The sequence below is a fragment of the Pezoporus flaviventris genome, unplaced genomic scaffold (genome assembly GCF_033815535.1).
Source record: "Pezoporus flaviventris isolate CSIRO_AGI_PZ_B2104156 unplaced genomic scaffold, CSIRO_AGI_Pfla_v1 ptg000029l, whole genome shotgun sequence".
NCBI lineage: Eukaryota > Metazoa > Chordata > Aves > Psittaciformes > Psittacidae > Pezoporus > Pezoporus flaviventris.
Window position 1 is genome coordinate 1,099,322 of NW_026892577.1, and position 21,897 is coordinate 1,121,218.

The window sequence follows — 21,897 nt, forward strand, 5'->3', positions numbered from 1 at the left end:
CAGCTTTTAGTGCATCTGACATCACCTATCGTAAATTCCCTTAGGACAGCTTAATGTCCCCTCTGCAAAACAGGAGCTGGGAGGGAGGCCGGCGCCAGCTGAGGTCTAGAACACGCCGTCATCCCCCTTTTCATTCACAACAGAGCTGCGACAGCTCTGCCTAGCCTGGACTGAACACGGTACTGCAGCAGCAGCTCGACGACCTCGGCTGGAGGCTAAATGCAAGAGGAGAAGCTTTCCTTAGCTGTGGAAATGATCAGATTGGGTTTCCCTGCCTGTTACCTCAAAATAGCTCATGCAGCAACAAGTGCTTTCTAAGCTGCCACCTTTTCCTGGGCATTTGGAGGGCTTTTCTGCCCACAAGACAGGCTGCAAGTCACGGGGAACAGACAGACACTGCTCAGACACGTTTAGCACCTCTACCATAGAGCCCAGCTAAACTGTGGTCTCATACAGCCACTTCTCTGCCTGCTCTGCCTTTCCAATCCAAACACTTCTCCTACAGAAGTCCTCGTGCAGGGCTCTGCACCTGCGGCATGGAAAGAAAGATGCATCTAGCCAAAATCTGCTGGTGCAACATGTACAGGCAAATCAGAGCGAACTTGGCCCTTCAGTTTCACTGCTAAACAAAAACGCTTGGCAGAGCAGGCAGTGAACTTCTTACCTCGCCCTTTTCAGGGCACTCCCCTATAGATACACTAAGGAAAATCTCCTCACTGAGCAGATGATACCGTGCTGTCACTGATCAATCTGTTATCAGCAGGGGAAAAGAAAGGCAGACAGTCATCCTCAAGGAGCAAAACAAAGATACAGTTTCTTGACTGGACAGATGGAGGGACAACCTGATCTCTTATTATGCACTGCCATCTGGAAGACATTTAGCACAAGCTGACCCCTACCTTATACGCACCATTATTTTTTCCCTGTCAAAGCACACACCATCTGCACTACGTGACACTCCTGATAGGGAAATACACGGAAACAAAAGGAACTTATCTGTAAATAACTAAAAATATTAGGAGGAAAACAGTAACTGGAGTTTCCTTTAGACAGACTGCATCGTGCCATCGAGTAGCCCTAGTAAAAGAGTACAGTGCAGAGGTACAATCACCAAGCATTGACACAGAGACATCGCATGAGATGTTTTTCTGGAGTCACATTGAAAAGTTCTGGTGCAGCATTTCTATACAAAACACCAAAAAAGCAGAAGCTCTACCCCGCCTGCTCTGGGGCAGCAGCACAAGAGGGACGTGGAGCTGTTGGAGCGAGTGCAGAGGAGGCCATGGAGATGCGGCGAGGGCTGGAGCAGCTCTGCTCTGGAGCCAGGCTGAGAGAGCTGGGCTGGGGCAGCCTGGAGAAGAGAAGGCTCCTGAAGGGGAGACCTTAGAGCAGCTCCAGTGCCTGAAGGGGCTGCAGGAAACCTGGAGAGGGGCTTGGGACAAGGGATGTAGGGACAGGCCAAGGGGAATGGCTTGAACCTGCCAGAGGGGAGACTGAGATGAGCTCTTAGGCAGAAGCTCTTCCCTGTGAGGGTGCTGAGGCGCTGGCACAGGGTGCCCAGAGAAGCTGTGGCTGCCCCATCCCTGGCAGTGTTCAAGGGCAGGTTGGACACAGGGGCTTGGAGCAAGCTGCTCTAGTGGAAGGTGTCCCTGCCCGTGGCAGGGGTTGGAGCTGGATGAGCTTTAAGGTCCTTTCCAACCCATTCCATGATTCTATGATAAAAACCACAGGGCAGTCAGCAGTGTTTGTTAATACTGGAGGAGAGTTGCACCATGCCTGTTTCAGACAGAAGCTAAATCAGGGTCCAGCTGCATTGATGTTAACCCCTTTTCTGCCAGTCAACTGCATCTGCAGGTGGGCATAAATGGGAACTACCACTTTTCTGCTGCTGGGGCACCAGGGAACACCTCTAGAGAGAAAAGCAGCTAGCAAGCAACACCAGCCTGGACAGGAAAGACAAGTGCATGGAGAACAGCTCGGCTCCTATGTCTAAAGCTGAGCAAGGGTACAAAACAAAGGGGGAAGAAAAACAAACAATCCTGACCAGAGTTAACTTGTGCAGCTTTGTATAACAAACACAAAAACTAAACCCAACAAACACAACTGCTTCCAGCCAGATTCACTCCAATGTATTTCTCTCTCACTTTCTTTCAGGAGCTGAAAAGCTACCTCCTTCCATGCTGAATATCCCTAGTTTGCAACCTTTTAGCACTGAACCCTTGGGAAAATCCCTGCACCTTCCTTAAGGTCAGGATACAGAAACGAGAGCCAGATCCTGTGGTTGCAGCACAGTCCATATGCCCTCATCCCTACTGGGCTCAGCCACCCTGTGTGGGTAACTGCAGCTCAGCACCAGCATTCCCAGCCTATGCAACCGGGATGGAGCAAGGAACGGCCAGATTAACTTTTGGACACTGAAAAGGCATTTTAAAAGACAGAAGTTATGAAGTAGGTCAAAAGAAAAGATATATTATAATTAACTTGAAATTCCAGCTCCAGAACGCTAACAGTGTGAATTCATGAGGTTTACAAGAAGCAGTAAATTAGAACACTCTAAGACTGCTCTTCCTAAGTGTTTCCTAAGGTGGCATTTAATCCTAGACAGCTTGAGTGCCTTTTTCCCTGCAAACAGCAAACTCTTACCCTAAGGGCAACCAAATCTCCTATTTCAGCCTGTAGTCCAGAGACCATATGCAAATCTCCATGGCAGTTCTGGTGTTGGTCTCTTTTCATTCCCTTGCATTCATGAAGCAGCTCAGAGCTCCACCTCAGTTCCTGCTCACTCCTTTCTAACAGCCTCGCTATTATGGGCAACAATCCATTAGTAAGAAAGCACAGAATCCACAAACCCCCATCATAACCCAGTTACATTTGGTAAAACCAATGAAACACAACTCTGAGCAAGAACTTACAAGAACTGGAAGAAATCCACATCGCTGGCTTCCCACTGGAAGCATCTCTAGATCATCTTACCCTGACTGTAGGAAAAAGTGTGTTTCTCACACAGTCACTCCACCAGCATTAGGGAATAACCAGCTTGGGGACTGGTGGAAGACCAGTACTGGCCAACCAGCAAAGTCACCCAGCTTTTAAGGTGGATTGAGCAAACCACACCAGCTCCTTTTGATAGCCTACTATTGCTAGTTCAGCTAACAGATTTAATGCTAGCTTAAATATATTGTGTATATGTTTACATTCCACTGAATTCACAATGACGGAAAGCCAAACACACCCTACAAGGCTTCCTCTGCTGTTGGCAGTCAAGACAAATCCATGCGTTCAAAGAACCTGATGACCCAACTGCCACCAGCATGAATAAAGCAACAGCGTCCCTTCTCAGCACCAGTAAAAGCAGGCAATAAACTCCATATCCAACAGCGAGATACCTGAAAGCTTTATAACCAGGAGAACTTCTCAGACTTAAAGAAAATGCCCAAAGGATCAATTACCTTGAAATAATAACTAAAAAACCAGACTATAAGCACCTAAAAAATACAAGGTCTATATTGCACCTTCACATGGCATGACTACATGGCAGTGATTCAATCTCAGAGGGAGGCAAACAGCATTTTCCTTTGAAGGGTCTGACAGAGGGAGATTTAAATGATAGTCAAGATTTCCACTGACAGATGCTCCACTGCCTACAGACAGAGTGAGCCAGCCCATCAGCAGCTGGCCATACCAGGCATACATCCAGCCAAGAAGAGGGACAGCAATATCCCTGCTCATGCTGACCTCCGTGGTCCTCAACCCACCCACACCAGGGAGCGGTGTGCAGCTGCTCCCCATGGCTCTATAACCATACCTTGCTGCAGTCAGCTCAGTAGCATCCAGGGGCTCAACATCTCCAAACGTTGCAGTAACAGGTAAGGGTTGCTCAGAAGGATCAAGGGGAGAGGCCAACTGTATAGCATCACCTGGCCCAGGACGGCTGCGGAGAGAAAAGACACAGAAAAACAGCCTTAGAGCTCAGAGTTATTGCAGAACTACTTGCCAGTCTGAAGGCCTCTAGCACAAATATGATTACTTTTGTGTTAGGAAATGCAGTGAAAGTTGGGGTTCTTTATGTAAGCTGCTTTTATGAACAGCTCTACTCTTCCCACTGGACCAAAGCCACAGCGTTACAGCTGCAGCAGTGACAAGATAGTACAACCCAACAGCAAATTAACCCCATTTTGATCCTGATTTTAAAAAGCAAATGAGCAAACAAGCTGCTGCTTGAACAAGAGAAATTGCAAGACTTATTGCTCAGAACAACATAACAACACATAGGGAGCAGAATCGGGCTTTCCCCTACCATGGAGCTGTGTGGGACTCCTCAGTGGGAGCACAAAGGTATCCTGGGTGACCCAGGCAGACACCCAGGCTTGTCCCATCCCCAGGGAAAGCAGGATGCAGTCAGTGCAAGCACTATATGGCTAAAGGAAGACAACTTGGAAACACACCCTTGAATCAATTAGGAAAGGAGCCTGGCTGAAGAAGTGGGTTTTGTTTGTTTGACAGACACCAAACCATGGAACCCCCTGAAAACAACGTTTTTGTTGCCTCCTTCAAACTGACTCATAGAATCCCAGCCTGGTTTGTGTTGGAAGGGAGCTTAAAGCTCACCCAGCTCCAACCCCTGCCACGGGCAGGGACACCTTCCACTAGAGCAGCTTGCTCCAAGCCCCTGTGTCCAACCTGGCCTTGAACACTGCCAGGGATGGGGCAGCCACAGCTTCTCTGGGCACCCTGTGCCAGCGCCTCAGCACCCTCCCAGGGAAGAGCTTCTGCCTAAGAGCTCATCTCAGTCTCCCCTCTGGCAGGTTAAAGCCATTCCCCTTGGCCTGTCCCTACAGGCCCTTGTCCAAAGCCCCTCTCCAGCTTTCCTGCAGCCCCTTTAGGCACTGGAGCTGCTCTAAGGTCTCCCCAGATGATGTTATTCTGGTAACAACTGCAGGCCACCATCTGAATATACTCACACGTCACATACTTATCTAAAGCATTCTGTTCATATGGGGAAATGATGTGTCAAGCTTGTTTTCTGATTTTTTAATTTCACTTTTAATTAATTACACGCTGCGATCCTCTGCAAGCCAGGGTTTCTGCTCTTCATTTCCAGAGCTCCCGCAGCATCACTCTGCACTCGGCGCAGTCAGTTTGTCTGTGGTGTCCCTAGCAGGCCAAGAGCCATTCTCCCCAACACTACGGAGAGCAGGGCTAAGCCATTGCATCAAATGAGGTTCTCAGATGACAGCCCAGAATGTTCAACTACTTTTTAAACTCGTAATATTTTACCTAATTACAATACTACACAATCAACCATCCACTGGTTTAACCACACCTGAGGGCTCAGCCTGTTGTGGGAAGCTTTGAGCTAAGATGTTTACAACTCCTGAAGTCCTCTAACCTAGTAGCATGAAAGGACTCATCACTAAGAGCTGTATACACTTACAGCACAAACTGGGCTACCCCCCTCTACTCTGCCTTACAATGAGGGTTTAGAAAGTAGATCTTGGCAACAGGACATTGAAGCTTCTTTCTTATACACATAAGGAGGATGTATGATCTTAAGGTCCTTTCCAACCCTAACTATTCCATGATTCCATATGGGCTGGTCTCATTCTGGGTACTGACAGAGCACGAAGGGTCTTTCCTGTGAACATATAGAAAGTACAGCCCAAGCCAAACCTGCAACTGAACGTGTTGCACTCGGTGAGGAGGGAAGTGTTTGCCCACCACCACTCAATGTCTGTCGCATTATGAACTCCCAGACACCTATTTTCATACAGTCTATAGACAAGGTAACTTGAACCACGGGCTTGGGGAGTTGATGGAAGCTGCTCATTGCCAAGCCACCCTGTTCTGCGCAGCACAAACAATGAAGCCATCCAAAAGCTGCTCAGACGAGTTCCACAAGTGACATTCCTGGGCATCACAACTGCCTTCGCCTCCCAGGCATCAGCCACCAGGTCCTTGCTGTAAGTCATCTGCAGCAACCAGGCCTTTTAAGCTAATTTGTCTCTAGAATCAAGTTCTGTAAGAAGGCCACGAGCTTTTTCCATTCCATTGCCTGGGTCAAGTGTGGAGGTGGATCTACTTAAAATCACTTCCAAATTCCGCTTACGGCAGGCATGACTGAAATTCCTCTCAAAGGAAAATACCTCGCAGTTTAACACGCAGTTGCTTACTAACAGCTGCGGCAAGCAGCACTAAATCCAGCCCAAAGACCAAGGGCTTCAGTCTGTTATTAGTGTGTCACAAGTGAAAGAGGCTGCTCATCAAGTGTCCTTAGGCTCCTGAGTGCCATAATTTCACTTTCGAGGCCTCTACTTATCTGTGAAAAAAGAGTTTCCAAGTCACTGTTAGACAGGTACACAAACAGCAAGTTCCAGACAAAGCCTGACCCACAGTAGTCATTAAATACCAGTGATTGAATAGAAATAACTGCATAAACCCACATAATTTCTTCTGTTTCAACACAGAAAACCTATGCAGGAAGCTTTCAAACCAAGTCAGGAGACCTCCTTGTGGCCTTTCAGTAATTAAAAAGGGCCGGTAAGAAAGATGGGGAGAGTCTTTTTAGCCCGGCCTGTTGTGATAGGATGAGGGGTGATGGTTTTAAACTGAAAGAGGGCAGATTCAGGCTGGATGTGAGGAAGAAATTCTTTACAATGAAGGTGGTGAGGCACTGGCACAGGTTGCCAGAGAGGTGGTGGATACCCCATCCCTGGAGACATTCCAAGGCTAGGCTGGATGTGGTTCTGGGCAACCTGATCTAGTTGGAGATGTCCCTGCTCATTGCAGGGGGTTAGGACTGGATGAGCTTTGCAGGTCCCTTCCAACCCAGGCTATTCTATGACTCTATGTGTAAAATATGCTTAAAAGCACAGTTTACAGACGTGGACACAGCACTAAGTAGAGTCCCGCTGCTCAGCGCCAATCCCACAAGGGCTATGTGCTCTGCTGCGTCCATCTGCTGTTCTCCGTTACATAGAAACGTAGAATAGTTAGGGTTGGAAAGGACCTTAAGACCATCCAGTTCCAACCTCCCTGCCATGGGCAGGGACACCTCACACTAAACCATGGCACCCAAGGCTTCGTCCAACCTGGTCTTGAACACCGCCAGGGATGGAGCATTCACAACCTCCCTGGGCAACCCATTCCAGTGCCTCACCACCCTCACAGTAAAGAATTTCCTCCTTATATCCAACCTAAACTTCCCCTGTTTAAGTTTTAACCCGTTACCCCTTGTCCTATCACTACAGTCCCTAATGAAGAGTCCCTCCCCAGCATCCCTATAGGCCCCCTTCAGATACTGGAAGGCTGCTCTGAGGTCTCCACGCAGCCTTCTCTTCTCCAGGCTGAACAGCCCCAACTTTCTCAGCCTGTCTTCATACAGGAGGTGCTCCAGTCCCCTGATCATCCTCGTGGCCTCCTCTGGACTTGTTCCAACAGCTCCATGTCCTTTTTACATCAGTGAGATGCAAATTTCATACTGAACTTGTAAGGCTTTGACACTGGTGCTAGAGACAGAAGGCAGCTATGGGATTGGCATTTTCTCCCTCTCATGTTTTTCCAATCAGGAGAGCTGGATGTGGCTCCCTTTGAACAGTCAACAACAGCTCCAAGTTTACTCCAATAAGCATTTCAAGCCCTGCTATCTCCTAGTCCCAAACATGTGGTTGCTTATAATGAGATAACAAGAAGATTTATAGATCCTGCTCTTACTCCAGAAATCTCTGGCACCAACAACGTCAAGGGAAGACTGAGAACTCTCACCACCTGACATTGTGTCTTCAAGAAACAAGATGTTGCTCACTGGGTACAGCAAGATCAGGCTGGATGGCGCCTGGAGGAACCTGCTCTAGTGGAAGGGCGTTGGAACTGGATGAGCTTTAAGGTCCCTTCCAACCCAAACCAGTCTGGGATTCTATGAGACAAAACCCTCTAGATTTCATCATGGCTTTCTAATAACTTGGACCAAAGAGTAAATTTTCAGAGCCTCACTTTACACATGTGTAAGAAAAAATAGTGTGAGGATTAGCTACTTCTGGTATGTTCTTATACTGCAATTCTTTGTAAGGGTAAGAGATCAAGCAGCATCTACGCCAGCTCAAATTCATCCATTCAAACACATTGTACCTCACAGAGTTTCAAGCACTCTATGAAGTAATTCCCTCAGAATATTCCTTTTTACCTTCTCATCCTTTATCTGCAGCTTATCTCATGCATTCATTGAAATAAACTTCATGCGTTGAAAATCCAGCAATAACCTGCTGTGGTAGCTCTACCCAACTTTGATATTCTAGGACTGTAGTGACAGGACAAGGGGTAACGGGTTCAAACTTAAACAGGGGAAGTTTAGATTGGATATAAGGAAGAAGTTCTTTCCTGTGAGGGTGGTGAGGCACTGGAATGGGTTGCCCAGGGAAGCTGTGAATGCTCCATCCCTGGCAGTGTTCAAGGCCAGGTTGGACAGAGCCTTGGGTGCCATGGTTTAGTGTGAGGTGTCCCTGCCCATGGCAGGGGGTTGGAACTGGATCATCTTGAGGTCCTTTCCAACCCAAACTATTCTATGATCTTCATGATTATTTGGGCTCCTCTCAATAGGACTTAGCAGGAGTAGGGGGTAAGCAACTGTTACTCAGATTAGACATCAACATTACCAGTAAACTAAAACTATCTTGCTCAGGAAACAACTCGGAAGTGCTGCATAAGGTACCAGCAGAGGATTAAAAACAGACAAAACCCTCTTTCCTCCCCACCCCGTGCTGCTTCTAATGGGGCAATTTAAAATCCGTTTGAGTTATAACAGAATCTTAGGGAAAATATGAGATGCTGAGATTGAAATGGGAAATTTGGCTTTATTTCCCAGTGAACTAAAGGAACCCATACTAACAAATAATGTCCCCAACCAGGCAAGTCCATACACCAGCAAGAGATTTACAAGCTCAGATACAGGGATGACTGGGGATCACTGGTTACTTTTGCTGGTCACTGTGCACAGATACAACCAAAGCTTTACTTTTCCCAGCTGAATACACACACACAGTCAAAAGCTTTGAGTTTGGCCTTTTGTAAACCCAACAAAGACTTCCTTATGCATTTAAATAGGTGATCTGGGAAAAATCTTCCAAATTCCTTCTGGACTCTAAAGGAGTAACTATGCCTTAAGTGCCTCACATCAGCACTTTGTATTTACAAGGTGGGAGCTGGGTGCTGTGCAAACACAGTAATGAAGGTATCCAAGAGATGAACTGGCATGTGTTAATCAAACAAACAAAGTCACCCTTGTACAGGCAACATGAGTTAGATGTACAGCACTGTGCATGGTGGCGTTGCTGCACTCAGGCAGAAAAGACAGAGAATCAATAGAATCCCAGACTGGTTTGGGTTGAAGGGACCTTAAAGCTCACCCAGTGCCAACCCCTGCCAAGGGCAGGGACACCTTCCACTACAGCAGGTTGCTCCAAGCCCTGTCCAACCTGGCCTTGAACACTCATTGCCACCAAGTACCAGAACTGGCTCCTGGGAGATGTATTCCACTGCCTGGGGTTTACATGCTCTTCCTCTGAGCGAAGAGCAGAACAGGTCTGGACGCTGAGTGATGGTGCTCAGAGCACCCAAGGAGAGCCAGCCCAGCCCATAGTGGCTCAGGCAGCCCCTGAGTCACACCTGTGTATCCCAAGGGAGGGAATGCCACCACCCTGGCTGAGCAACAGGAACCGGACACAAGGCTGGGCTTCCAGCAGCAGAGGAGTCCCTTCTGACTGCAATCTTCCATAGTGATAGAGCAAAGACAGAAAACAAGCTAAGTGCATTCAGGAGAAACTAAAGCACCTTCAAAAGCCTTCCTGAAGGCAACACCCCACCTGGGAAGAGCATCCCAGCTGCACGGAGCAGGCAATCCCTACAGGTAACCCCAAACTACCTGGCCAAAAGAGGATGAGAGCACGGATGCTGTCAGACACTCCATGCACGTGATGGCAGTGAGGAATTCTCAGAAGCAATAGTTTTCTGGCAGTGCTTGTGGAAACCCTGACAAGATAGAGCAGTTATCTTGGCAGGGGATGGGGTTTAGTCACTCGTTACCTGAGGGCCTGTACTTCCTCTCTCACCCAGCCCTTCTTGCTTAGAAATCCCTTAATTCTCAGGGCACGTGTATTCAGACTGACGAGCGATGGGATCAGTCATAACCATAAAATAGAACAAAAACTAGATTCTTTTTCTGAGCACCTCACGTTGCTGTGGTCACATTAAAACCTAAACCTATGGCGAGTTATTACATGAAACAAATACAATTAGTACAGATTAAAAGACTTCAGGGGACTGAAACGCGCGTTCCAGCGTTACTTCCTTCGCAAACGGAAAGCAGGACAACAGAAAGCCACATGAAAGTGTGAGGAGTATAAATCACGCCTGCACGAGATGAATAAGCATATTTGCTGTAATAACTGTCAACCATTATAAAAAGCCCATCCCGTCCCCACTTTTAGAGCCTCTGAAGGGCTCTCAGTCGCATCCTGATGTCATTGCTGCCGCATTTAAAGTTTCCAAATCCCGGTTTAGGAAACCTGAACCAGAAGTTTCTCAGCGCGATCAAACCCCCCCCCTAAAAACGTCTCCTCACCCCCGGACACTCTGGCAGAGCACAAACCCAGCCACAAGCCACAAACCCATCACCCGAGCAATCCGGGGGCGGTCAGGAGGGTTAATCCCCTCGCAGAGAGATTTGTGAGCGTTTTGTGTTAGCTTTCCGAAGTTGCTCCAAGAGGAAAATAAAGGAGGAAAGGAGAAGAAGCGCAATAAAGTTCTGAGAGGGAGAAAAGCGGGGCTAAACAAGAGCTAGCTTTTAATTGGCGACGCAGGCTGTAACAGCACGTTGCTTTAGTTATTTCCTCGCCTAACTTTATCCCCCCCATACACACACCTCCTTCCCCTTCACCAAGTGTCTTACTTACCAAAGCCAGGAAACAACCACCACCTTCCCTCTTCTCAGTCATCCTCGATTCCAACACAACAACCCGCAACAGGCTGCCGATGCAACACCCGTTCCCTCCGCTTCCACCATCCCTAAGGGGGTGTGTGTGTGTGTGTGTGTGTGTGAAGCGGGGTAAGGAAGTGCCGATCCCGGCTGCTTTAGGACGAGAAGTGGAGCTTAGAGAAAGGCCGGGGAGTGAAAAGAACTGGAGCTGCTGAGAGGAGGCTCCTCCCCATGAGGCTCCCCGAGGAAAGGCCGTAGCCACCACCGAGCTCTGCCGCGCCCCGAAGCTTCCCACGATGGGGTCGGATGCCTCCGGGGCGGCGATTCGCCGCCCCGGAGGCATCCGACCCCATCGTGGGAAGCGTCTGGGAGCCTCCGAAGCTTGGGCATGCAGCGAAAAGACTGCAGGGAAACACAACCCCCATCCACAAGGAGCTGAATCTGAGGCTCCCACGTGGGTTTTGTCCCTTTTTTTTTCTTCTTCCCTTACTGGAATTCCTGGCCGGAGTTTTTCAATCACTGCAGCGCTCTCATCCTCTGCGGGAGTAGGGGATGCGGCCGGATTAAGTAGTAAATGCTTGCGGGTGTATACAGATAGCTCCTCAGGTTTTACACATCGCAGTGTAATTGGGGGGGGGGTTGGCTGCTTCGTGAAGTTTCAGGAAGGTGTTTGGCCCAAGTTTCAAGGTAACCTTTTAAAAGGAAACTTTTAAAACTCCTTAACAACTTCCACTGAAACTTTATTTCTTTACAGCTATAAATCCACCCCAAACCCTTTCCTTCCTAGTCTAATTTCTACTGGCTTGGAGCAAGCTGCTCTAGTGGAAGGTGTCCCTGCCCATGGCAGCGGGCTGGAACTGGATGAGCTTTAAAGTCCCTTCCAACACAAACCATTCTAATTCTTCAGTTAAATCCCAGCTCTTAAAGTCACACAGGTTTTCCTTACCTATAAGAAAATGGAATGGTTCTAATTAGCTGTCTGCCCTTATTAATCTCTTTGGTTTCCTACGGGTTTATCACAGCACAAAAGAGTGGCTTCACAGGTAATCAAGTCTTTGCATTGAGATATACACCCAACTGCATATACGAGCTGCCAGCGCCCAAGGAATTCATTGAGTCTCTACACAGGGAGATCACTATCATGTTTATAACATGTCATACACTAACTGGCTATGCTATCTAACCCACAGCAAGACGCTTGGTAGATTCATTGCTACCAAATACCCAAATGAGATACTTCAGATAAAATGCAGGGGCTACAGGGGCTGAATTTAGCTGAGTCAGTCCCCCAGCTGACCCCATGTTCACACTGCCCAAGCTCTGGACACTCGACTGTGGTGGCAGCTACACCTGCCTGGGTGATAGAACTAAAAGAAGGGAGATTGAGGTTGGATATAAGGAAGAAGCTCTTCCCTGTGAGGGTGCTGAGGTGCTGGCACAGGGTGCCCAGAGAAGCTGTGGCTGCCCCATCCCTGGCAGTGTTCAAGGCCAGGTTGGACACAGGGGCTTGGAGCAACCTGGTCTGAAAGCCAGGGACAGGGATTTCCCCTGGATGTGCTCATTGCTGCCTTTAACAATTCAGATACCTGTGCAGGCAACAGAAGGATACACCAAATAGCCCTTGGAGACCAAATCACACACTGTAATGGGTGAAGATACTGAAAAACACATAGAGTACCAGCATCACCTGGGCTGTGGGGTACAGCCTATCGAGGGGCGCACCATGCATGGTACAGGGAGACTTCATTTTATCACACCACCAGGAACCAGTACTGACATCCATCCATCCACACTGACAGCAAGAATTAAGATCAAACTGAGAGTTAAAGTTTCTGGGGAGAGCAGCCCCTTCATATCCTGCCTCCCAAGCAGCAGGAAACCAGGCATGGAAAAAGTGACTGTGATTTCTGATGCAGGTACGAGCATTCAGCCACCCTCTCATTTTGGGGGGAACTCAAAACACTTTTGTCATCTGGAAACCATTTCACAAATCGCTTCTGCAGGTACAGGAGCCCTGGGGGGGGGGGGGGGGGGAGGCAGACCCACAGAGAGCAATGTTCGTTAAAATACATGTTGATTTGCTTTGCAAGCAGCACTTGAGTCTGGCACAAGGCTGTGGACATAAGACGAGCTACGTTCCTGCTAACAGCAAATAGAGCAGTTTTGGAGTAGAATGGTCATTTTGCTCAAATAATATGCTTCTCCTTGTTTATCCATTCACCTCTTGCTGTTCCAAACCCCTTTCACCTACTGCTAAGCAATCTCAACCCACCTTTGCCACAAAAACCATTCCCACTTCCCTCCCAATGTCCTCTGCTATTTAAATACAGGGAAACTGATAGGCAGCAACTCCAGAGCACAGTGCTGAGGTGTGCTTGATGTACATTAGGAGAAGGCTTGGGGGTGGCGAGGGAAAACAAGCTGAAAAGCAACAGGAAAAGCAGAGATAAGCAGCCTCCCAGCAAGGCTGGGGAGACAATTACAGGGCAGGGGCTGACGCTGAGGCTGCAGCCTGCAGTGCTAGGTCTGGGAGCCCCAGATCAAAGAGCTCCAAGGGAAAGCATTGCAAAAGAGCTCTCCAGAGCTGGATCCGAGTGGTGAGCGTGATGATGAGGAGGACTCGGAGGCAGGAGACATCCTGGATGATGGCTCTGCTGGAGTACAACCCTTCCCTAGCTCCCAGGGAACAGTTAGCCTCAAGGAAAGGCCAGAGGGCAGCAGGATGGCTTATACTAGGGGGGGACTGTTGGGTTATTTCAATGTGGATCCCAAATGGTTGTGAAGAACACCAGGATTTTGCATTTGAGTGAAGGATTTTCTCTTTGGTAGATCCCCACTTTTTCCTTTTCTATATATGCACGTGTCCATTTACCAAGCTATACGTGAGAAGTTCGGTTGCTATTTCAGAAGTGGAGGAAACCTTACAAGAAGTAATCATCTTTTTACCTTGGCGATGCCAAGTAGTTCATGACACAGGTACAACAACGCTCCCGCAGTGACACTGCAGGTGCCTGACGTTACATAGGCACATGCTGCTGGGAGGCAGCTCCTAACTGCAGACCAACACATGGATCTTCTCCTCGGGCATGCAATACTTCTACCCTGCACTCAGGAAAATGGGAATTTGAATTGCAGAGAGACAAAAGGTTCTTAGGTAGAGTGCGTCCAGAAGTGCTGGATCCCAGGACGTCCTTTGAGGTGGTGTTTTCAGAAATCTGGACAATGGCTTGAGAAATGTTCATAGAATCCTGTAATGATTTGGGTTGGAAGGGACCTTAAAGCTCATCCAGTTCCAACCCCTGCCACGGGCAGGGACACCTTCCACTAGAGCAGCTTGCTCCAAGCCCCTGTGTCCAACCTGGCCTTGAACACTGCCAGGGATGGGGCAGCCACAGCTTCTCTGGGCACCCTGTGCCAGCGCCTCAGCACCCTCACAGTTGTCAGATGCCATCGCAGACACCATCACTCAGGCTGTGCTCCACAGTCTGGGTGCTTTAAGACTGTGGGTGAAAGCTTCCGATGGACACTGTACTGCCCAGCGCCTGGGAATTCAATCTGAGGGTTTTCCCCATCAACCACGTCACTTTTGCCAAACCAAAGCATCTGGAGGGGAGGAAATGACTCTGCCCTCAAACAAACCTATGAAAACCCCATGAAATTGGCTTGGAAAGAATGTTATATGAAATAAATGTGAAAAACAAAAACCCACACAGTTTTTCATTCAAATTTGCATTGTTTTCTGAGAATACAGGATGAACTTGGACCACATTGCCAAGCTTTTCCTTGCAAGCGTGAAAACAAGGCTCCCTCTTCTCCAGCTCTTAAATGGAGGTCATGACTAGTCTATAAGCAAATGCTACAGTATTTGTGCTACACTTGCAGGAAAGGAGGCAAACCAGCAATGCCTATACTTGTTCTGAGCCATAAAGCTGCATCATGTGCCTAATCTTTAAGATATGTGTGTGTGTGTGTTTTAAATTGTTCTTTGTGAAAACTCAGTGCCCATTTTCAGGCCATTGAAAACAAAGAGCACCGTATACATAGACTTCAGTCTGGTTACAATTAAAGAGGAGTTTCTCTTTTGCATCTCCTAATCAGAGGTTCCCAGTCAGACACTGCAAAACCACAGACCCGGTTAGCTGCAGAGCAGCCTGGCTGGGGTATCCTGGCTGCTGTAACAAACACCTGAACTTCAGATTTCCACTGCTTTCCACAGACAAATTGCCCACAGCCATCATTTGTGATGGTTGGATATTAAGGTTGTGTGCTTCCCAGTGAGTTTTATTGGCAAGGGATGGCTTGCCAAGTTTTGGGATGGCTGCCTCTGTAACTTCCCAAGCAGAACTTTACCTTCAGCTTTGGAAAACGGGAGAGTTTAATGTTAACCCAGTACGTTTTGGAGGACCAAAGGGATGGGAAAGTGCCATTTTGCACATCTCCTAATGAGGAGGATTGATTTTTAGGAAACCCCAGGCTAGACTTAAAGCCTCACAAATTCCAGTGGTACCTTCCCAAGCAAACCAAGTTTACGTGGCGTTCCCAGCAGAAGAATAGCAATTGGAAAATGCTGCGTGCAACCCAAGTTTCATGCACCATCACAGCATTCAGAATAAGAACAAGAGAGAAGATGTTGAAAATCCTGGAGCCATTTAAATGTTCAGCAAAACTCACTGTGTTTTGGCTCATTAAATGCCATTGTTGGGAAGGGGAGATCGGAGTTTGAAGTGTTCATTTATTTCTATGACGGGTAATTTTTCCCCTTAGTTGTCAGAACCTGTATGCAATGCATACATGCTTTTTTTTTGCATTCATTCCAGGAAACAAATCTCTGTCTGCTGCAGAGTTATTCTTAGCTGGCTTTGATATTTCTATCAGCAAGGAGAGCATAACAATGTTATCATGCTAACAAATACCAAAGATTTTACATAAGCTCTCGAGTGCCTTAAATAAGAAAAGAAGGCTTTATTGATTACACTGTTTGTGTTTCGTTAGCCAAAGGAACTAGGGAAAACAGGCTGGAAAAGAATAAAAAGCAGCTTGATAAGGTTCAGTCTCACGAAGCAAGTGTTTTCCAGAGCATCCTGTACAAAGAGAAGCCAAGCTGTACAGGTTTGGAAAACACCAGGTAGTGCAGGCTAATGAATCATTTCAATCCTACTTGTCTACCTGCAGCCTGTTTTCCTAATTGGATTTATCAGGTGAAACAAGAAGACACCCCCTCCTTGTTTAAGCAAAGCTGGATAACCGGGAGCACAGTGCTTCTAGGATGGTCTGGGTGCAATAAGATCACAGCATTCTCCCTAGCTGATGTGTTAGAGGCTCGGGTCCAAGTTCTTTGCTGATATCACTGCTCTGGAGCAGAGATTTCAGCCCAGCATTTACTGACTTTTAAGGGTAGGCTGTGGCTGCAGCCTTCTCTCACACAGCTGTTGGAAAGGAATGTACCAAGAGGTGAAGGAAGTAAATGAGTGAAATCAAATGGGGGGACAACTTTGTCTTAGGGCACTTTTGGGCAGCTGGTTATTTTACTGAGGACCACGGGTAAATGGAGCAGGTACCGAACAGGGAAGAGGAAGGGTGAACAAAGAGTTGGTCAGGAAATGCTTAGTCTGGGAGGAGATCCTAAGGACGTTTCAGCAAGAACAACATTAACGTAACATACTGGGGCTGGTTCTTGACAACAGCATGGTGACACTCAGCATGTCACAGGGACCTTGGAATTCAGAACAATTGAGCCTTTTGTTGGAGCAACTAACATTTCTGCTCTTAATGCAGAGCTTCTTATCTGCCAAAGGGAGTCTACGATAAGAATTAAGCTGTCAAGGTGAATGGAGATGAACAGGCCTGAACAGATCCATAAAACAACTGGAATGGAGGTACCTAAATAAGCCCCACTTGTTATTGGCAATGCACATGTGGTCTCCCATGGATCTGAACCAATACTGATAAGTCCGGCTCTAAGGACACCAACATAAAAGACAGCAGGAAGGAAAACAGAACGCAAATGACAAACACTCCAGAGTTCTGGCTCCTCGGACGTGTTTCCAGAGGAGTCTGTTGTGGAGCAGCGCTGGTGTGATGCAAGATGCCAGGACACAGAGGAACTGGAAGGAAGCCACATCCAAGTCATGGAGAACACGCCTGCGTCTGTAATTGCTGTTCTCAGAGCTGCCCTCGCTGGGTTCAAAGCTGGGGCTGATCCTGCTTTGCATATTCTATTAGAAACAGGGACAGTGGAACTAGGTCCGTGGTATCCGACTTTGAAAGAGGCCAGAAGTTAGAGTTGGAATAGAGAAAATACAGGGATCTGTAGGGTATGCAAAAGCCATTTTGAGAAAATAGCTTATTTGGAAGAAGCCAGGTTGAAAAATGCATCTGGGGAAAGCTGAGCAGAGAAAAAGAAGTAATCTGAAAGTAATTTTTAACTTAATGAGGAAAGAAGACAAAAATTGATGCTAAACTGCCTGGCCAGATATTGGACAAAGCGTTACAGTCCCCATGCTGGATTCCTTTAGCAAATGCCTGTATTTGATTGAATAACTCTAATTTCTTGAGAAACACAGAAGGATGTGTTGAAACAGCAGCTCGTGTATCATCCACCATGTCAATGCCTCCCTCACGAGTAAGTGGCTGTGGTTCTCATGAGTGTTACAGAATGCTTTCAATGCAGCAAGAAGTGTCAGCAATTTGGCAGGACCAGAAATGATTTAATTCTGTACTTTTGTAGAGCAGAGGCATATGCAAATAGAATTAGAAGGTAACCAGCATGGTATCACAGACCTAGTTTTCCATTGGCACGTGCTTTGAGTACAACAGGGTGTACTATCAAATCAGCACTTCATAAATCATGGAATCACCGAATCCCAGCCTGGTTTCTGTTGGAAGGGACCTTAAAGCTCACCCAGTTCCAGCCCCTGCCACGGGCAGGGACCCCTTCCACTAGAGCAGCTTGCTCCAAGCCCCTGTGTCCAACCTGGCCTTGAACACTGCCAGGGATGGGGCAGCCACAGCTGCTTTACGCTAATAGCTTACACTGCATAAAACAGCATCAATTCAGTCAATGGCAGCCCTTAGAGTAGGTGATAAAACTCCCTTTAACTTCTTAGAAAGCCATGTGAGATGTCTGCTGGGTAAGAGTGAAATTATCCTCAATTTACTCTTCCATGAGCAGAAAAGTAACAAAATACCACAGACTTTACACGCGGAGCTCCCCATCCTGTTAATGTAGTCAGGGGCCGCAGGCCGAGCTGCTTGTGCCTCCAAAAGCACAACTGCACTAACTCGCACCTACTGAGGACAGCAGGGACAAGTAAGATGGGAGAGAAATAAAGAGACAGAACTCAGATGCAAAGGGAGAAGGGCAGGAGAGGCAAATAGCCTGATGAATTTTATGCATTCCATTAATGTGTGAATCACCTTCAGCTGTTTTCCCCTTTGTTTTGTGATCCCGAGATGCTGCACACCTGAGTTAATTTGGAAGTTAAAAAAAAGGGGAAATAAAGCTGTATAATCACTGTTTAGGTAACTTTCCTTTTAACTCCAAACTCTTGTTTTCAGACGTTAACAACACAAAGCCTTAGTGCTCAAAACCCACTTGACTGAGCTGAAAAGCAGTTCCACATTCCATACCTCATCCAGCAAGGCTGTTAAAATATTTAATACAGTGTTTGTTAAGCAGACCAAAAAGACCGGGTCCGTATTTGCTAAGGAGTGAACATTCTTTTCTGACTTACTGAACTGGCCAATTTTTGATGGCAAGAACAAAGCTTGAAGCAAATCCAAGCGTGCGTGTGGACCCACGTTAGGGATCTTGTCTGACCTATGCACAGCGCATTAGTGCATTAGGCAGAAGCTCTTCCCTGTGAGGGTGCTGAGGCGCTGGCACAGGGTGCCCAGAGAAGCTGTGGTTGCCCCATCCCTGGCAGTGTTCAAGGCCAGGTTGGACACAGGGGCTTGGAGCAAGCTGCTCTAGTGGAAGGTGTCCCTGCCCGTGGCAGGGGTTGGAGCTGGATGAACTTTAAGGTCCCTTCCAACCCAAACCAGTCCAGGATTCAACAGAGTGCCTCCAATACACTGCTATAGCTGGGGAAGGACCCTCCTGGTGTTTCTTGTGGTGCCAAAACTGCTAGGAAACCCTTGTCCCCCAAGCAGCTCGGTGCCACATCCTCCTCTCCCTGTACAGAGTAGCTTTATGTGTCACTGAAATAGTGAGGAGCAGGTCAAGGTACAGACAGGGAATAAGGTTCAAGCACCACAGAACAAGAATGAGCACCTGGATGAGTACAGCTATGAAAGCACTGCATCGTGTGTATTGATTTGCACGGACAGGCAGGAATAAGAATTGCTTGTGCAGCATAAGCTCCAGCAGGTCAGCTTGCTCTGCAGGAGCACCAGAAACTCTACTAATGCCAAATGTGTGCAGTGCCCTCTTGCATGTGAAGGCCATATAGCTTAGCACAGTGAGCACAGCACCTTCTGCTGAGGGTCGCAAGCACCTCACCTTACTGCAGAGTGAGTGCCACTGCTTGCAGCTTGCTTACGGCTCCCTGTGCTCTTCCCTCGCTAGCACACCCAGCCCAAGCCGCCTCTATGAGCATCTCTGCAACACCCAAAGGCCTGTCGATAACCTGAACCTTTTGCCAAGCCAACAGATCAGCGCAGGGTGCGATCTGTTCTATGAACCTTACAGATACACACCTGGGAATGACTTCACAGTCTCCACTTCAAAAAGCTCTCTCAGCACTTTTCCCGAGAGACAATGGCATTCCACATGTACCAGCTGGATGAATTGCAGGAAGTTATCAGGAAACTCAACGCCACCTCGAAACATCCCTGAACATTTGCCATCACTTCCAGTTGTGCTCCGTGATCTGTTCAATACCTGCCATAGCCGTGATGCAAACAGGAGCATTTCAGTGGCATGAAGTGTAAGGACTCCCTGTACATACATTAACCTCTTTTATCGCTCCGTAAGAGAATGAAGATGTATGGGTGTAGACATTACAAAATGAGAAAAGAAATCAAGTCCTTGTCTTCCTTTCTAAGCAAAAGGGAGCAGCTGAATGCCCAACAGTAAGTGGGAAGGATGACATTTTGATGCCCATATGTGGCCATCACAAACACAGGTTTTCAGGCACAGAGTCAATAAAGAGAAATGTCAGGACCATCAAAGAAAGGGTTATTTTTTACTCCTTTTCAGTGCACAACCTCCTTGCCAAAAATAATTGTCCTTTGCACTGAAGGTTAAAGGGAATTTATTGGTTCTGTTCTATTGCCTGCAGACACAAAGGCTCTTCTTATTAATGACCACTGTCCCACTCGTGAAGGAGGTAGGGGCAGGAGTTACCACAGACAGTTCTTGGATCTGCTCTTCATCACAAGATCACCGTCCTCCCAATGGCATAGCCACGAAGGGAAGAAATTCCCCTATTCCCTCTACAAGAAGAAATCCTAACAAGGATTTAGAGTCAGGTTGCACAGCTTCATTCCCTCACCCACCATTCAATGGGGTTCCAATGTGAAAGATCTCATAAGAGATGAAACTATACAGAAGCATTGAAGGGGATAGAAAACAATGCTGAAATAATGCAGAACATGCAATTTCCTTCTTCTAAATAACACATACTTCTTACTGCTATTTATTTTGAGAGCTGGGGAGGATTCATTCCCCCTGGAATTCTTTCCATCAGGCACAAATCCCCCCAGCCTCTCAGAAACACGCATCTTGTTTTGCATGGCTATAGGAATTTATTGTCTGCAAGGATGAGAGGACAATAAACAATTGGAAACCACTCTGCAGCACCAAGTGTTGTGACTGACTGGAGTACACAGGGTATGGAATACAGCTTGAAATTCAACTATACAAACCCAGTTTTAAGCTCAGACCGGTCAGTGTGTTGGACCCACTGAAGAAGACAGGGCAGCCAGCTCAACTAATGCTTTGTATAATATAATAGAATATATATGATGCTCTTTTGTATTATAAATACCTATTCCTTTAAGAAACAAGCCTGATCAAAAGCAGAGACTCCCCTGCACCTCAGAGGGTCCCCACTGTGTAAGTCTACAGTGCTGCAATCACATTTGGCTCTGCCTGCAGCACCTCCCACGTGTGTATGCGCACTGGCTATGTGTGTGACACCCAGAGGAGCAGCTGCCTGTTGATACAAACCCTCACGCTGCAAAAACAGGTGATAATGAATTCCTAAGGCATATGCAAGCATTAAGCAACCACTCCATGGATTGCCAGCAGCTGTTTCAAGAGCCCTGCCCTGCTTGCCGTGGGTATTTATATAAAGAATGATAGCCACCCTGATAGCAAACACATGTGTAGACACATGCACGTACTGCCCTGTAGTCCCTGAAGGCTTCTGAACCAGGCCTGGCCAGTGATTTGGTTGGTAATTTCAAATCTGCCCACTGTGAAGCTTCCCATCATAGAAAGAGAAACGGAAAGGAGCTAGAGAGAAGTAATAGGGTCTAATTTCCTTGTTGGTCCATAGGTAGATCCTTAAAGAGAAAGTCAGAGAGCTGTTCAGACTCCCAACACTTCTAATAGTCTTCTAATACACACTGTGCTCATGCAATTAGGTCGTATTCAGTCTCCATCCCTGATATAGAACAGGAAGAACCCCCCCATTTTCACAACAGAAACCCTTCAGGTATTTTCACTTAGAAAAGTTTTATCACTTGAACCTTGGAGGAATGTGGCACTGAGATATTTCCCCTCCTTATTCAGCTAATATCATACAGTTTTTTGGTAGTACTTAGATTCCATCTACACATACCATTCATTGAGGCTGCCTGGAACAGTTTAGGTTTCACTGCACCTTTCTCTCTGCAGTTGTCTCTTAGTAGCTGTGGCTGCCTCCTCCTAAAAGGAGGAGAGGGACAGCCTGCAAGAAGGCTGCTGAGGTTACAGAGGAAGCAGT

The 21,897-nt window shown here is 47.3% G+C and overlaps 1 protein-coding gene across 8 annotated transcripts in view; it reads right to left on the reverse strand.

Moving 5' to 3' along the window:
* Positions 1-21,897, reverse strand: part of TACC2 (transforming acidic coiled-coil containing protein 2) — a 127,719-nt gene that overhangs the window by 76,865 nt on the left and 28,957 nt on the right. For all 8 annotated transcript variants that reach the window (XM_061458580.1, XM_061458585.1, XM_061458582.1 and 5 more), the window contains exon 4: positions 3,806-3,931. In XM_061458580.1, the coding sequence (XP_061314564.1) occupies positions 3,806-3,931 (126 nt within the window). The remainder of the gene's footprint in view (positions 1-3,805; positions 3,932-21,897) is intronic.